This window comes from Scylla paramamosain, chromosome 6, assembly GCF_035594125.1.
Source record: "Scylla paramamosain isolate STU-SP2022 chromosome 6, ASM3559412v1, whole genome shotgun sequence".
Lineage (NCBI taxonomy): Eukaryota > Metazoa > Arthropoda > Malacostraca > Decapoda > Portunidae > Scylla > Scylla paramamosain.
In genome coordinates this window covers 32,447,591-32,464,669 of record NC_087156.1, presented here as the reverse complement: position 1 = coordinate 32,464,669, position 17,079 = coordinate 32,447,591, and the positions used below count along the sequence as shown (strand labels likewise).

The window sequence follows — 17,079 nt, the reverse complement described above, 5'->3', positions numbered from 1 at the left end:
AGTTGGGTGTGGTAGGGGAGAGTATTTGCCATGGAGTCTTGTTGTGGGCCAAACCGTCCAAGCTATGTGCTTTATCCCTGTAAAGTGAGTGGAAGAGTACTTTCTCTTCTCTGCTGGGGGCCAAAGGTTTAAGAAAGTGATGTCAGATAAGTGTGAAAGCTGTGTGCCTTATCTTGGCTCTCCCTCTTTTTGGGAGAGACATCCTTTGCATATGTATGTATGTATGTATGTATGTATGTATGCATGCCTTTATTTTCATTATGAAAATATGATGCCATGAAATAGTAATTGACAGTATACCTATTGATACATATCAGTATAGTAGCTTGAGAAGAGCTGTGAGTTATTATTTAGTTTTAATTTAAATCTTTATTGATTAAAGATTTGGCATCATGTAATTAGGTACAGCCATGCAAAAAAGTATCCTTATGCTTGTAAATGCTATATTAAACAAAATGTTTAGCAATAAGAACTTTTTTGGTATAGTCAGCAAATCTTGCTGTGAAACATCACAAGGGGTATGTAGTGTCTCATATTGAGATTCGATCCCTCGATTCATGGATCACAGATAATAAATACCACCCTCAAACATTATTTTTCAAATTGCTTCATCCATTGAGCTAAAATAACTTGCATAATTTCAGTAAGGCTATTTTTCTCAATTACTGTACATTCTTTGTCACTGTATGGCAGAGACTGGTATGACCTCATAATTTTAACTGCAGGAAGAAAGGAATCTGTGGATGCTGACATTATGTATCTGGGAATGTGATACTGTACACTGATAATGGTGCAGTGTGTGTGCATATTGATAATTTATGACTATTTTTGCAGGTTCCGAGATATGGTGAAGGCTGTGATCATCAATAATCGTGACAAATATCACAAGTAAGTTATCCAATAAGGCAAGATGGTTGCACTCATTTTATATATATATATATATATATATATATATATATATATATATATATATATATATATATATATATATATATATATATATATATATACACACACACACACACACACACACACACACACACACACACACACACACACACACACACACACACACACACACACACTCACGCGCGCATCAGACATTCTTAGAAATGCTGTAACATATATAAGATAACAATACTGAATGGATGGGACTATGATATTGTAAAGAAATATTGCTATTGTTTGGTGTATTAGGTAACAATTATATATCACCTATTTTGTTGGAGGTGTATGCACAAAGCCCAACAAGAGATTGACTTCAATGCAGCATTTGATCCTGTTGCCTTTTATTTATTTGATTAGATTAATTAATTAATTTATTTATTAGAAATCTGTCATGGAACAGTTTACATTTTTTCCTGATAGTCCTCAGATAGATTTTGATTCTCTCCTAGTAGATTCTAGATGAAGGATTGTTACCGCATCTGTTTTGTAATTGTGGTGTTAGTAGTTGGTGGTTTTCAGAACAGTGGAATAGGGTTCTGATTTTATAGCTATTCTACTCATTGTTGCTTTGTTTTTATTGAAAGAAGCATAAGGTCTTCACTTTTATCTGCCTTTCAGAGCTGGCAACTATAATGTGTTCCTCCTCATTGGGGAAAGTAGATGACCCCTATAATATGACCCATTATTGTTGCATTGTAGGTCATAATTTCATACATGGTTAAATTTTGTACTAAATTTTATGTTTAATATACATTCACATTTCATGAAGAGATTTTTAACTGATGAAAAGGAGATTAGCTAAGAGTAAAAAACATATATTCGAGGAAAGTAACCTGTTGATTGGGTAGATGTGAAAAAAATCTTACTCTAAAATTTTCTTCAAGTTAGCAGCCATGTAAATGCTCATTCTAAATGTTCTTTGCATCTTAATAATGCATATTATGTTTAGTAGCTTTATAAAATATTTTAACATTCCTGAAATTGACATGATGTGTGTGTGTGTGTGTGTGTGTGTGTGTGTGTGTGTGTGTAGATATTTTCAGTTTGGATGGACTGGGACTCCAGACCTGGCCAACAGCATTGCAATGGAAAGGTTGCCTTTGCCTTCTCTTATAGTGGTGAATGCCACCACCTTGCATCACCACTTGCCTGAAGACCCACCTCATCATCTCACTCCACAAGCCATCCAGATCTTCCTAGATTCCATTATTGCTTCTTCAGCTCCGGTTAGTGTCTAATGTCCATTAAGTGAAAGTGAGATATCTGAGAGTTGCTGATGTTCAGACCTGTGGTAAAATATGTACAGTACCACCTGAGTTTTATGGTATCTGAGTTTCACGATCCACGAGTTTTGTTCCGAGTCCTACATTCATACCATCCTCTGAATATTTGCTTGCTCCTCAACCTTGGTGTTTATATTTATTTTTTCAACTCTTTTTCCCATACTCCCATCCACCTCTTTTACCCTTCCTCTTCTTTCTTGCCCCATATACTCCTTCCCCTATTATGAACTTCCTCCTTTCATCTCTCACAGTAGGTCCTTTCCTCCCCTTATTCTTTTTTTCTCCCTTCCTCTTTTATTGTGTTTTGAACCTCCCTTCCTGTCATCCTCTCCCTTTATCTGTCAAAGATAAAGGGAGAAAGGAGTGATACTTCACTCTCTCTCCTTATCAGTTATTCTGTAGCATTCACACTTCATCATTCCTCACTCTCTCTCATATAATTACATTTTCATTCTCAGTTAGTCTCATTCTATTTAGCACTCCTCAGGATTATTCTTACTCTCACTTAATCTTTCACTAACTTTCAAACTTGCTGACACTTGTATCCTCTCTCACTCATGCTGACCATTTGTCATGGACTTTTATTTACCTTTTTTCATGTTTGATCACTGTGGTTGTGTGAATACGAACAGAGGGGAGAGAGGGAGGAAGAACACATTAAGAGAGAAACTCACAAAAAGAGAGAGAGAGAGAGAGAGAGAGAGAGAGAGAGAGAGAGAGAGAGAGAGAGAGAGAGAGAGAGAGAGAGAGAGAGAGAGAGATAACACACACACACACACACACACACACACACACACACACAAAGAAAGGAAGAATCAAACAAAAAAATGATGGATATTTCTCACACCCTCAGAAATAGGGCACACCTGCAGCTGTCGCCTGCCCAGAGCAATCATCATATCCATTAAGTCAAATTTTTGTGCACTTTTAGAGTGCCTAATATTTGCCTTAATAATTTATGTACCACTTTGAAGTGTTGTAATACTTTGCATTCCTGTTTTTCTCATTTATATATACTTTTTAGCCTGCATGGTAGGAAGGTCCTTCATTTGGTCTCTGCAGTTTAAGGGTTAATGTATTTTCAATATTATTGGTAATATATTTTTTTTTCATGAATGAGAATTTTGTACTTGTAAGTAAGGATTAAGGACAAAATTTCTGTCTCTATAACTTCAGAAGCTCTTAAATCAAATGTTTTAATTGCAATGTGTCTTTTATCATGAAAATAATCTATGAAGGATACAGTCCCTTTCCTTTTTAAAGGTGAGAATTTCTTGTTTCTTCAGTCTCATCTTGCATTATGATCCTGTCCTTCAAAAGAGATGAATTGAGATGAGACAGAATAGAATAGCATTTTGACCTCTTACAAAGTTTTAATGCCATTAAATGCATTCTATTTTTATTTTTAGGCCTATGGGGGTGATTCATGGCCGGTGAGAGTATACCGGATGTACTACAATGCACGCACTTCTCTTGAAGACATGTGGCAGGGTAACCCAGTGCTGACAGCAGTCATTTTTGGCCTTCCTCTTGGCTTTCTCTCTCTCATCTGCTACTCCATTTGGTGTTCAGACATCCTTGATGCTGATGAAGAAGGTAAGCTGTTTTTTTTTTTTTTTTTTATGACATGTTCATCATTAATATTAACAAATACTAGAATAATAAAATATCATTATAATATGTATAATCATTTTTCATATGTGATATGTATTTATCAAACCTAAAGAAAAAGGAAAACAGGTGTGGTTCAATGCAAAAAGTGCAAGTGCAAAAAAAAAAAAGTATGGATAAGAATGAAAAGAAATCAAAACCATAAAAATAAAAAAGACTAAGATAGTAAGAAATGAATATGTAAAAATAAGGAGAGAGTAAGAGAAAGGATATGAAAAGGATATAATATAGTTGAAAAGTACAAGAATGAACCAGAACTGTTCTACAGATTAATAAATGGAAAAATTAAACTAAAAGGAAAACTAGAAAGATTGAAGGATGGAAATGAAACATATGAAGACCCAAAAGACATGAGTGAATTGCTAAACAAAAAGTTTGGAGAAGTTTTCACGGAAGAAGAACCACAAGACAAGAAGATAAAAAAAGTAAATGTGAGAAATTATAGTAATTAAAGAAGTTTATAAAATGATGGAAGAACGGGAAGAGAGAAAAGCAACAGGACCAGATGGAGTATCAGGTTTCATTTTAAAAGAGTGCAGAAAACAATTAATTAAACTGGTATATGACTTAATAAAGTGCTCATTATCAACTGGAAGAGTGCCTAAGGAATGGAAAAGAGCAGACATAGTGCTTCTTTATAAAAGTGGAAAGAAAGAAAAACCACTAAACTATAGGCTAGTATCAATGACCAGCATAGTATGTAAGATCTGTGAAAAGTGATAAAGAAGCAGTGGACAGAATTTCTAGAAAAACATTATATAATAACAGAAAAACAGTATTACTTTAGACAAAAGTGATCATGTATAACCAGTTTGATGAGCTGTTATTCAAGAGTGACTGATATATCACAGGAGAGGGATGGATGGGTAGACTGTGTGTATCAGATCTAAAAAAAAAACTTTTGATGAAGTTCCCCACAACAGGTTATTATGGAAGCTAGAAAATATAAGAGGATTAAGTAAAAAAGAAAAAAAAAATGGAAAGTTTTGTGTAGGGAAGAGAAATGAGGACGGTAGTAAAAGATGTGAAATCAAAATGAAGAAATGTAGAAAGTGGAGTACCACAAGGATCAGTGCTGACACCAATACTTTTCCTGATCTACATAAATGGTATGCCTGAAGGAGTAAAGAGTTACATGAGCTTGTTTGTAGACAATGCAATGTTAGGATGTATAAGAAACAACAAAGACTGAAATTGTACAACAGGATTTGAATAAAATCTGGGACTGGAGTAAAAAATAGGAGATGGAATCTAATGTGAAAAAATGTCATGTAATGGAAGTGGGAAAAAAGTGAAAAGAGACCAAAATGGACATATAAAATAGGAAATGAAGAAATAATACAAGTACAAGAAGAGAAAGATCTGAGAGTGATAATACAGGATAGTCAGCAGTTAGAGAAGCGTGTAGAAAAGATATTCAGAGATACATATAAAATGGTGAGACATATTGGAATAGCATTCCATTGTATGGATAAAGATACAATGAGAAAGATAATTACCACTATGATTAGACCAAAGCTGGGATATGCTGAATGAGTGTGGTCTCCCCACAAGAAAAAACATGTAAAAATTAGAAAGGATACTAAGGATGGCAACAAAGATGGTTCCAGAACTGGAAGAATTAACATATGAAGACAGGTTAAAGGAAATGAATGTGCCAACACTGGAATAAAGAAGAGAAAGGGGAGACTTAATACTAATTTATAAATTGTGGAATAGAGTGGAGAAAATGAATAATGAAAAACTTGCTAAGAGAAGTAGGAAATACCAGATACACACATGGACACTGCAAAAAATTCAGATTTATAAATTGTGGAATAGAGTGGGAGAAGTAGATAATGAAAAACTGCTGCTTAGAGAAGTATGAAATACCAGATACACATGAGGACACAGGAAAAAAATAAGAAAAGGAAGATGCTTGAGTAACATAAAGAAATATAGTTTCCCACAGAAAAATATAGAAGTTTGGAACAAGCTCACTGAGGATGTAGTATCGGCAGAGAGTGAGCACAACTTTGAGGAAAAACTGGACAAGTGTGGATATGGAGATAGGACCAAACAAGTGTAGCTCAGACCCTGTGAATTACAACTAGGTAAATAAAATTAGGTAAATACACACACACACACACACACACACACACACACGCACGCACGCACACACACACGCACACACACACATTAGATCTGAAAAAAAGCTTTTGATACAGTTCCACATAAAAGTCTCATATGGAAACTGGAACATCGAGGAGGGCTAAAAGGAAAAATACTTAAGTGGATGAAGGATTATCTCCAAGGTAGGGAAATGAGTACAGTAATCAGAGATAATAAATCAAGTTGGTGCGAAGTAACAAGCGGAGTACCACAAGGGTCTGTGTTGGCACCTATAATGTTTTAGGTCTATATAAATGATATGACGGTGGGTTTAAATAGCTACATTAACATGTTTGCAGATGATGCAAAATTGATGAAAGTAATAAAGAACCAAGAGGATTGTGAGGAACTACAGAGGGATATTGATAGAATTTATGAATGGAGTAAACGATGGAAATTAGAATTCAATATAAAGAAGTGCCATGTGATGGAGATGGGAAGAAGTAAAAGGAGACCTTCATGGGAGTATAAGATGGGAGGAATCACAATACCAAAGAGCAAAGAAGAAAAAGACTTGGGAGTAATAATTCAAGACACGCTATCACCAGAAAAACACATCAGTGGAATATTTGGCTCTACATATAATTTGCTAGCAAATATCAGGGTGGCATTTAATTACCTAGACAAAGAAATGATGAAGAAAATCATAACACACATGATACGCCCCAAACTGGAATATGCAGCAGTGGTATGGTCTCCACACAAGAAGAAAGATATAAGGAAATTGGAAAGAATACAAAGAACAGTTACGAAAATGATACCTGAATTGGAAGACCTAAGTTACGAGGAAAGACTGGAAGAAATTGGATTACCAACACTGCAAGAAAGAAGGGAAAGAGGAGACCCGATAACAATGTTCAAATTAGTAAATGGCATGGAGAAGATAGACAGAGATGACCTAGTTGTAAAAGTGGAGGAAGGAGATAGACGTACAAGGGGACATATGAAGAAATTAAAGAAGAGTCATTGTTTGGGAGATATTAAGAAATACAGCTTTCCGCATCGAACGGTTGAAATATGGAATAACTTAAAAGAAGAGGTGGTTGCGGCAAAGAGTGTACACATGTTTAAAGAGAGATTGGACAAATTCGGGTATGGAGACAGGACTAATTGAGCTTTGGCTCGGACCCTGTACTATACAACTAGGTAAATACACACACACACACACACACACACACACACACACACACACACACACACACACACAGACTTTTTCTGATTTATGTTAATGATATTATTAATACTAGTACTAAGTTTATTTTTTGTTGTTGATGATACAACACTTAGGAACAAGAATCTATATTTGTTACATATAAATTTAATTTAACAGAATTATAAAAAAGTTTAGTTATGATATTTGTTACATATGAATTTAATATCTGTTATAAAAATAGTCAAGTTATGGATTCAAGTTAACAAACTAAAACTTAACATTTCTAAAACAAATTGCATTCTATTTCAAAATAGATCAGTTAAAAACTTCTTCCCTCCAGTACTATTAGATAATGAAATTATAAAACAAGTCACCAACACTTCCCTCCAGTACTATTAGATAATGAAATTATAAAACAAGTCACCAACACTTCCCTCCAGTACTATTAGATAATGAAATTATAAAACAAGTCACCAACTTTAAATTTCTTGGAGTCATAATTGATGAAAACCTAAATTGGAAGCACCATTTTAACCAGACATGTTTAAAACTTCCTAAATTACAGGCTTTCTATACAGACAGAGCTTGCCATTTCCCCACTGTGTGTCTAATGATTCAAAAACTGAGTATAGCATCTTCAGGGCATGCTAATTGCCATGGGTGAGAATTTGTCACTTTTTTGATACCTCCCATGGCAGTAAATTGAGCATCTGAGATTTGGTCTATGGACACAGTGTCATGTTTACATTTTTTGCTGTGTAAACCTTCCCACCACTTTGTGGATTTTTCCATTTGTGATGTGTCATAACACCATTAAAAACTTGTGGATTTTTGGGTTCTTTCAGATTTTGGAATTCTCAACTGTATAAAAATAATATGGAGTCACAAAAATTTATTCCCATCAGGGCAGAATATGATAAAGGAGTCAACAGATAGTGAACAGATGGTGGTATTTTACATGTTATGTATTAATATTACCAGTATTTTCAGTCTCCTCAAACATCCCAACTTTAAGGAAATATTATTAAGTGACAAAAGAAGTAAAACTATAGTATGTTAAAAATGTTTAAAAATGTTTACTAGTAAATTTTATTAATTATAAGACTATCATAATTATTCACTCACTGACTACTGTCGTCTTGACTCACTGTTTGTAGTAGTTCCAGAATTACAAAAGACATGATTGGGTTTTCATTGCCCTGTGGTTTTCCTGTTAATATATTGTGATCACCCTGCATCTTATATGTGAATATGAGGCCTCCTGTAGATTTAATTTTGAAATTTCCTTCACCCGTACACTCAAAGATTTACACCACTGTATTTTACACAGGGGTGCTATATCATATTTTTCAACCATAATATTATGTAAGAAAATGTTGAAAATGAAAACACGTCCCTATTCAGCAACACGCCAAGTGTGTTGTTAACATCTTGGCAGCTTGGCTGCTTTCTATGGCTCATCTCTGTGACTATGTCACAACTTCTTTTTTTTATTAATGCAATCATGTAGGATATTTTTATTATTGTGATTTCTTGCTTTTTGCTCATCTGTACCACTAGCTTGCTTTAAACATTACATGCTTAAATACAATAAAAAAAAAAAAAAATCCTAAATATGCCTTGCTAAAATGGGGGTGCATCTCATATACCCGTGTGTTTTATATGCCATCAGATACAGTATATAGTTAATTATTTTTACATGTATTTGTGACAAAATAACATGTACATTGTACAGTGTTTAAACAATGATAGTGATATTAGTTAACATTTCACTAATTTGTTTTTCTTCAGAAGAGCATCATGAGAAGAAGGAATAATGGGCTTGGAACAAGTTGTGGATGTTACACTCCTCCTCAGAGAACCATCTGCCTGTAAGAGTGAGGATTGTTCCAGTAATGTTCATGACTGATAGGAAAGTAATCAAGTGAGCATGGTTGAAAGATTACTGGCTGCAGGTGTAGATAGGGAGAAGTGCATTCATCTGAGATGAATTGTGTTCTGTCATCCTTCAGTATATGTGGTAAATGAGAGGATTTTTTTATTTATTTATTTTATTTTATTTTTATTTTTTTTATATACAGACTAGTAAGATATTAGATGTATTAAATATTAACCGTGTATGACAAATTACAGACTGTATTTATTGTAGTCTTATATGTATTATATTTACATGACAAATATACTGTATATGTAGAATTTGACCTAGTAAGTCTGTACATCTGCATGGCAATGGGAAGAAGCCATATAACAAAAGTTACTATTAACTGTAGTAGCTACTAACTTATTCTCTCACCTCATGATTATCATGATCATCTCATCCAGTAGTAGCAGACATTAACTGCTAAAGTAACTAACTGATGCATCATCCTTCACCTTCACACTAACTGTTCCATATCAGATTTATTTTATTTATTTATTTTATTTTATTTTTATTTTATTTTATTTTATTTTATTTTATTTTATTATTATATTATTATTATTATTATTATTATTATTATTATTATTATTATTATTATTATTATTATTATTATTATTTTAATTAATTAATTAATTGATTGATTAATTTTTTTATAAAGTTACACAGAAAGAAATTAAGGCAATTCCTGATATTTTTTTAAAGTTAATAGAACATAGAAAGGAAAATTAATAGTATTGTGTGATACTCTTAAAGAACAAGAATCAAATATTTGTGTGACCAAAGAACCACGGCAGTGTAGTAAGGCCCCAGTATGATATATAAAGGGATTAATGGGACTGACACAATAAAATCTAAATATAACTTCATTTCCATGTAAGTATACTTTCAATATTAGGATGTGAAAGAAAATGTCAGATAGTGTGCATTCAATGAGAAAGCCGTGTTAGTGTTAACCACCCCACAGGGTTGTCATGCAGATTGTTTGTTGGTGAATTGGGAATAGAAGAGTACAAGAGAATGCAAGTATCATGTTTGTCCTATTTGTGCTATATACAAGTTACATATGTTGTTACTTAGTAACATAAGGTGTAGTCAATTATTTTGCTTCTCTGAGAGGACAGGATGTAAATGTTATGTAATTAAGACATTGCACTTTTTAATGTGTGTGTGTGTGTGTGTGTGTGTGTGTGTGTGTGTGTGTGTGTGTGTGTGTGTGTGTGTGTGTGCGCGCGCGTGCATGCATGCGTGTGCACGCGTGTTTGAGAGAGAGAACTATATGAACATTGGATATGATGAGGCAAATGTTGTTGGACATATTTTTCTTTCTTCCATTCATGTGGTGCTGTGAAGAGCCATCTATTTGAAAAAAAAAATAAGAAAACCCAATTTCAAAGACAAAGAAAAAAAAAGAAAGAGAAAGGCTGGCATGCTTTTTAAGGATTTAATTTAAACATAGGAATCATGAGATGAATACTGTTGGCATATTCTAAGTTATGTGGGTAACAAATTTGGTCTGTTTTTATAGTAAGTTGTGAACATTTATATCTAATTGAAGGGGAGTCCATTGAAGTGTGATGGTTTGTGTGAAGTCATGGCATTTGGGACCATGGGTAAGGCCAGGTGGTGAGAATCATCAGTGTGAAAAATGAATGAAATGAAATGCTGCTACTTAGGAAGCTCTCTTTCTTTATATTACTCAGATAGCCACACACACACACACACACACACACACACACACACACACACACACACACACACACACACACACACACACACACACACACACACACACACACACACACACACACACACACACACACACACACACACAATTTTTCTTTTTTCATGCCTTTTAAACATGATTAAATCTCTCTCTCTCTCTCTCTCTCTCTCTCTCTCTCTCTCTCTCTCATATGTTGGTAATCTTTTTTTCTAAAGTTTTATAGTATTTTAGCTCATCTGTGTGCAATATTGTATATGTAAAATATGAGCATTATGTACCATTTTCCTTGATTAATTGTTTAGAAAAATACAATGTAGCCTTAATTTCCCACATGTCAGTTTGCTGAATTTCAGAAAATTCTAGCAAATTCTAGAAACATTTTATAAATTTGAAAAATTGAATGGACTGCCAGTTTCACCTAGAATTTTGCATTTTTAATATACGTGTGATTTTCACATCATTGTAAGGTTGAAAACATCGTAAGGTATTGCTTGTTGATGAGGGGACCCAAAATTTTCCAAACCTCAGTTTTCTGGATTTTTAAAATTCGGACAAAATCTGTGAAAATACAAAAGAATTGAAGTTAAATAAACCGGCAATTACAGCTATGTATCATTGTTAAACCATCATGAGTCATGGCATTTGTTTGATTGATGCTCCCCAAAAAGTTGAGTAGAAAAAGGATTCAGTTGGAATAGCCTATATAATTCTGATGTTAGCTTGACTTCTAGCCATAGAAAAGTGATAAACAGAAACAGACAGAGTTCCACAACTGATAAGAGAGTTTACAAATGATAAGAATGAGAGAGAAGTTATTGGTTAACTCTTGCAGAAGTAAATTGGACTGAATAAGGTGAGGGTAAACAAAAATTCTTGTGCAGCAAGGAAGCGAAACATATAAACAGTAAGTTCAGAAGAACTGTAACCATGGAAGTAATGGATGATGGTAAAAGATGCAGTACCACAACAGTGTGTGAAAAATTTAATATCCAGTGTACTAGTAAACTCAACTATTTTTTTATTTACTTATTTACCTATATTTTATTTTTAACCAGATTTTCATGTTAAAGGAAATGCAGCTTGGATAATGCAGTGTACTGATAAATTATTATCAATGTGCAAACATTTTTCTTCTAGTTTTCCATACAAATAACCTTTCTAATCAAATGATGTTGCATGTAACTAAAATCAGAATACTCAGAACCTTATCATAATTTAGAAACCTGAAAAGAAAAATATACAAGCATAGACTTTTACACAATTGCCTGTATGGTGCAGTGACTAGCATGTCTGGTTATGAATTTGTGGATCCTGGTTTGAATCTGGGCTCGGGCAATCAGTGCACAGCTCACCCAGCTGTTCATCCTTTCTTCAAGTTTGTTGATAAATGAGTACTTGGAGAAACATGGGAAAGGTAAACTGTGGAAGCCTGTATGTCACAGTGATCCTGTGTCTTGTGGTGAGGGATATCATTCACTACAGGTTCAAGGTCCAATGAAATGGAGATGAATGCTGAGGTGACACACAGCTAACTGTAAATTTTACATAATGTACAGTTAGTGAAACTTGAAAAATTCATCTATGCATTTAGATACCAGGCTAACACTATGCCTTAAAGGTGGTTAGCTTAGACAAGCCTGGTCTCATTACAGGAGTGAAAATACAGGCAAGGGATTCATGCCCCTACACTATCCCAGTTTAATTGCCTTTTATGACACAGTAGCAGTATGCCTTCAACTCTGTGGAGATTGCATGATTATGTTGGCCAAACAATGAAGTAATTAAGTATTTTTTTTTTATTTCTAAAAGTGATCCCCAATATTCTTCATGTTATAGGGTGCAATGTACTGTTTATGTACAAGTAATATACTGTGTGCCTTAGTTTGTCTAAATAGATAGTTTATGCTTCAATGAGTAAATCATAAGAGATAAGTTTTACTGGTTTATGCTTCAATGAGTAAATCATAAGAAATAAGTGAGGAACTATCTGAAATCCAGGTGCCACCAAATAAATTGAACATGCTAGTATTTTGAAGTCTTAGGGAACATTTTCAAGATGCAATCGACTTGAGAGTTACCATAATCATATCTTGCAGATCCTCACTGTATTTGCTTAATTATGTTAATTTTTATTTGGGTGTGTGTAAATCTGAAGGATTGAAGTATATAAGGAGTGACAGAACACACTGATAATAGCTCCAGAGGAAAGAGGTTAGTCTATTGCCTGTTTTGGATTCCAGTTTTACACTTCTCAAAAATCATTTCATCTTTTAATTATAACTTTAATTAGATATTCTCTTCATAGTAGTGATAAGGCAATAGAAATTAAATATAGGTAACACCTCTATTTTGAACTGATTGAGGCAGGTATACTTCTCTCATAATCTACCAAATCAGAAATAAGGGAAATATTATTTCTTTAAAAGTGCATCTGCCATATCATTATGATTATTTAATCATCACACTAATCATTATCTTCATTCTATGCAATTCCGCTGCAGGATAATGGCTTCCCACAGTGATCAAGGGGTCTGTTAACATGTTCCTTAGGCTGTCTTAATGGAAGGCCTTTAACATGAAAACCCAGTTTTTTTAATCTCAGCCTCAGATCTTTCAGACCTTTCTGCCTTAAACTCCCTTAATCATTTGGGAAAGGTACTGGTCATACAGTTGAAACTTATAAACTGATGATGATGATAAGTTGTGATGGTGGGGATACATACTTGCTTCTGTTATTAGCCCAAGGATCTAGCTTCCTTCTATCAGCCATAGTATATACCAAATAGTGTGTTTTTTTTTTTTTTTTTTTAATGCTGTCTGATCTTTAGTAGCTTCTTAATCCAGATCTAGAATCATTGACTATTTTTGGTCTTCCCTTGTAGTGCTTCTGTTAACATTCATACTTAATTTTAAGTGAAAATGTCTAAATATTCTTTATGCGACTGCTGTCTTTTTCTTAGGTTTGGCTTATGATCTCATGATATATATGTGGTGGTAACTTGAACAATGCAGGGTAGACAACACACAGCTGTGTGATTGCTCAGTGTTCTTCCCTTGATGACTATTACGTGCCCTTATACCAACCCATTGAGAATAAGGAATTAGTAGTTTTATGAATGAACGTGTAGTGATCACAAGTACAAAAGCCCAAAAATTACCTTGGGACTTGATGATCATTATGGTTATGACGTTTAAGGTGTTGTCATTGTTCTGGTCAGGGGTGAGATCCCCCCTGTTTCAGTGAAGGCTTCCTATGGCAGAAGATTTATCTTGCCTTCAGATAATTTTCTTATTGTTTCTATGAAATACCCAAGAGAGGCATTAAATTAGTAACATGCAATGAAGAGATCAAGGGTGATTGTCTGGGATAGTGGCTATTGGTCAGTTGGGAATAGGGGAATAAGGATGGTGGCCTGGGCTTAAAGCAGTAGCCAACTCACTAAAGATGATGCTGGGAAGAAGTCTGAGACAGGAGCCAGCATGGTGCCCTGGCAATCCAGGCAATAGGGAGGGACAAATGGTAAAGGACATGCACAAAGGACCAGACTGGTCAACCCACCTCATACAGATCACCCATCATGCCTGCTTGCTGCTTATCATGGCATGAGGAAATAAGGAGTGGTTTCTTTAAGCAGGAATTACCTTCCTGCTGAGGCATTTATCATAGTGACACTGTTAGTGTTAGTATATTTAGTTCAAGAAGGGAGCATATAAGGGTATGAAATATTAAAATTTCTGAATCATACACTGAACTTCTCTACACTGTTCTCTACCTCTGAAATTCTTTGACATGGTAATCAAGTGTGACCACTTTAATGACCTTGAACTGGTCATTACCTTAAATTACCTTGATCTCTGCTGTCACCAATGTAATGCCTCTCTTAGCCACTTCATAGGAACACAGAGAAACTGATCTGAAATTAAGACAGGTCTTTAGCCATGATAGACCTTAGCTGGGCAGAGGTATAGAATGCCTGAATAGGAGACTAGAAGGACAGTGTCTTAGGCATTGAGATCATAACAATCATCAAGATAATTTCTGCGACTTTGAACTCCTGGTCATTACAAATGTGAGTAGATAACATTGCAACCACACAACATCTGGGACTGGTAGTATTAAATTAGTAGTGCTCTCTAATGAGTATCAGTTTACTTACTTTAACCATGACAAATTTGACCTTGGCAGGTTGTGGTTACAGTCACCATACCACTGTCCTATAGCTTCTTGAGGTGTTGGACAGTTGCCAATGATGTAAATACATGCTTGGTTAGTACAAATATTGTCAATACCCAAACTTATGATAAACCATTAAATGTCTTTCAGTTTTGCTAAAGGGAAATAATTTTTTTTTTCATGCAGAGCTAATCAAAATGTTATTGAAAGAATAAAAAGCTTTTGAGTTGGGAGCCCATTGAAAAAGGAGCCTGGGAACCAGCAATCTTAGGCCATCTTGGATGACACATTACTTGCATTATCTTCCTTTTCCTTATATGTTTATTGGTAACTATTGCTCCTCCTAGATCAGTCCTAGATCCTCTTAGATCAGTCAAAATTATGAGGGCAAGCTCGATATTCCAGTGACTGCCAAGCCAGCTTTTTAGATCAATCACATTGCAAAGGAGATTATAGGAGTTATTTATTAATGTACCATTATTATCTTACAAATATGAATGAAGTTGTGTCATATGAGTGAGAAGAAAATTGCTGTACATAGTTAATATTGAGACATTGTCTCATCACATAACTTTATATGAAACTCTTTACAGAACAACCAGCTATAAATAAAAGTGAAATTAAATATATATATATATATATATATATATATATATATATATATATATATATATATATATATATATATATATATATATATATATATATATATATATATATATATATATATATATATATATATATATTTATAAGATGTTGTAAAGCAGCCATCTTAGCAGTGAGAGTGTCTGTCATATAAAGTTAAGACAGGGTGGACATGTGTCTAGGAACGGATTAATCCATTTTACATTGATCCCTATGGAAAAAATAGCTTCAGTTTTCGAACATTCTGAATTTCTAACACAGTTCAAGAATGAATTAAGTTCGAGAACTGAGGTTTCACTGTGTATATATATATATATATATATATATATATATATATATATATATATATATATATATATATATATATATATATATATATATATATATATATATATATAATAGCTTCGGTTTTCGAACATTCTGAATTTCTAACACAGTTCAAGAATGAATTAAGTTTGAGAACTAAGGTTTCACTATATATATATATATATATATATATATATATATATATATATATATATATATATATATATATATATATATATATATATATATATATATATATACAGTGAAACCTCAGTTCTCGAACTTAATTCATTCTTGAACTGTGTTTAAAATTCAGAATGTTCAAAAACCAAAGCTACTTTTTCCATTGGGATCAATGTAAAATGGATTAATCCGTTCCTAGACACCTGTCCACCCTGTCTTAACTTTATATGACAGACACTCTCACTGTTAAGATGGCTGCTTTACAACATCTCCAGCTCAGATATTATTTATCCAGAAAGGATGTACTGAATCAACTTTGTGACATAGAACTCATCAGAAGATACTGTTTAGACAGTGCAGGTATTCTCTTTGTCACCAATATAGTGTGGGAAGCTTTACAGAGTGACAGACAGGAGCAACCCATTTACTGCCAAAATGAAGGTGATTATAACACTGAGACATCTTGCTGCTGGTAAAAGCTACAAGGAAAATGCAGTTGTGCAGTAGTGATGGCTCTGTGAGTCATTGAGAGAGCCACCTTTGGGATTACTTGAGTGCCAAAAACTGTTTACATCAAGCTTCTTCAATGGGATCATATTTACCCTATTTCAAAGATTGAATTACTGTCTTACATTCTGTGTCTTTCCTCTAAATATATAAAAATGAAGGAAATATTGATAGAGACTATAAATTAGTAATAAACTGCAGCCTTTGCTCTATCTTTTAACATTTGAAATCAAGCAACTTTGTTTGAGAACTGAATTATGGTATGGCAACTGCAGCAATTATGAATTCAAAATTCTGTTTGAAAACCATTTTGTTTGAAAAGGGAGGTGTTGGGTAACTGAGGTTCCAATATATATATATATATATATATATATATATATATATATATATATATATATATATATATATATATATATA

General features: G+C 33.8%; 1 protein-coding gene across 2 annotated transcripts in view; it reads left to right on the top strand.

Moving 5' to 3' along the window:
- Positions 1–9,407, top strand: part of LOC135101613 (protein disulfide-isomerase TMX3-like) — a 30,626-nt gene extending 21,219 nt beyond the window's left edge. For both annotated transcript variants that reach the window (XM_064005824.1, XM_064005823.1), the window contains 4 exons: positions 835–888; positions 1,982–2,174; positions 3,641–3,827; positions 8,998–9,407. In XM_064005824.1, coding sequence (XP_063861894.1) covers positions 835–888; positions 1,982–2,174; positions 3,641–3,827; positions 8,998–9,023 — 460 coding nt within the window. In that variant the 3' untranslated portion in view covers positions 9,024–9,407. The remainder of the gene's footprint in view (positions 1–834; positions 889–1,981; positions 2,175–3,640; positions 3,828–8,997) is intronic.
- Positions 9,408–17,079: the final 7,672 nt, after the last annotated feature.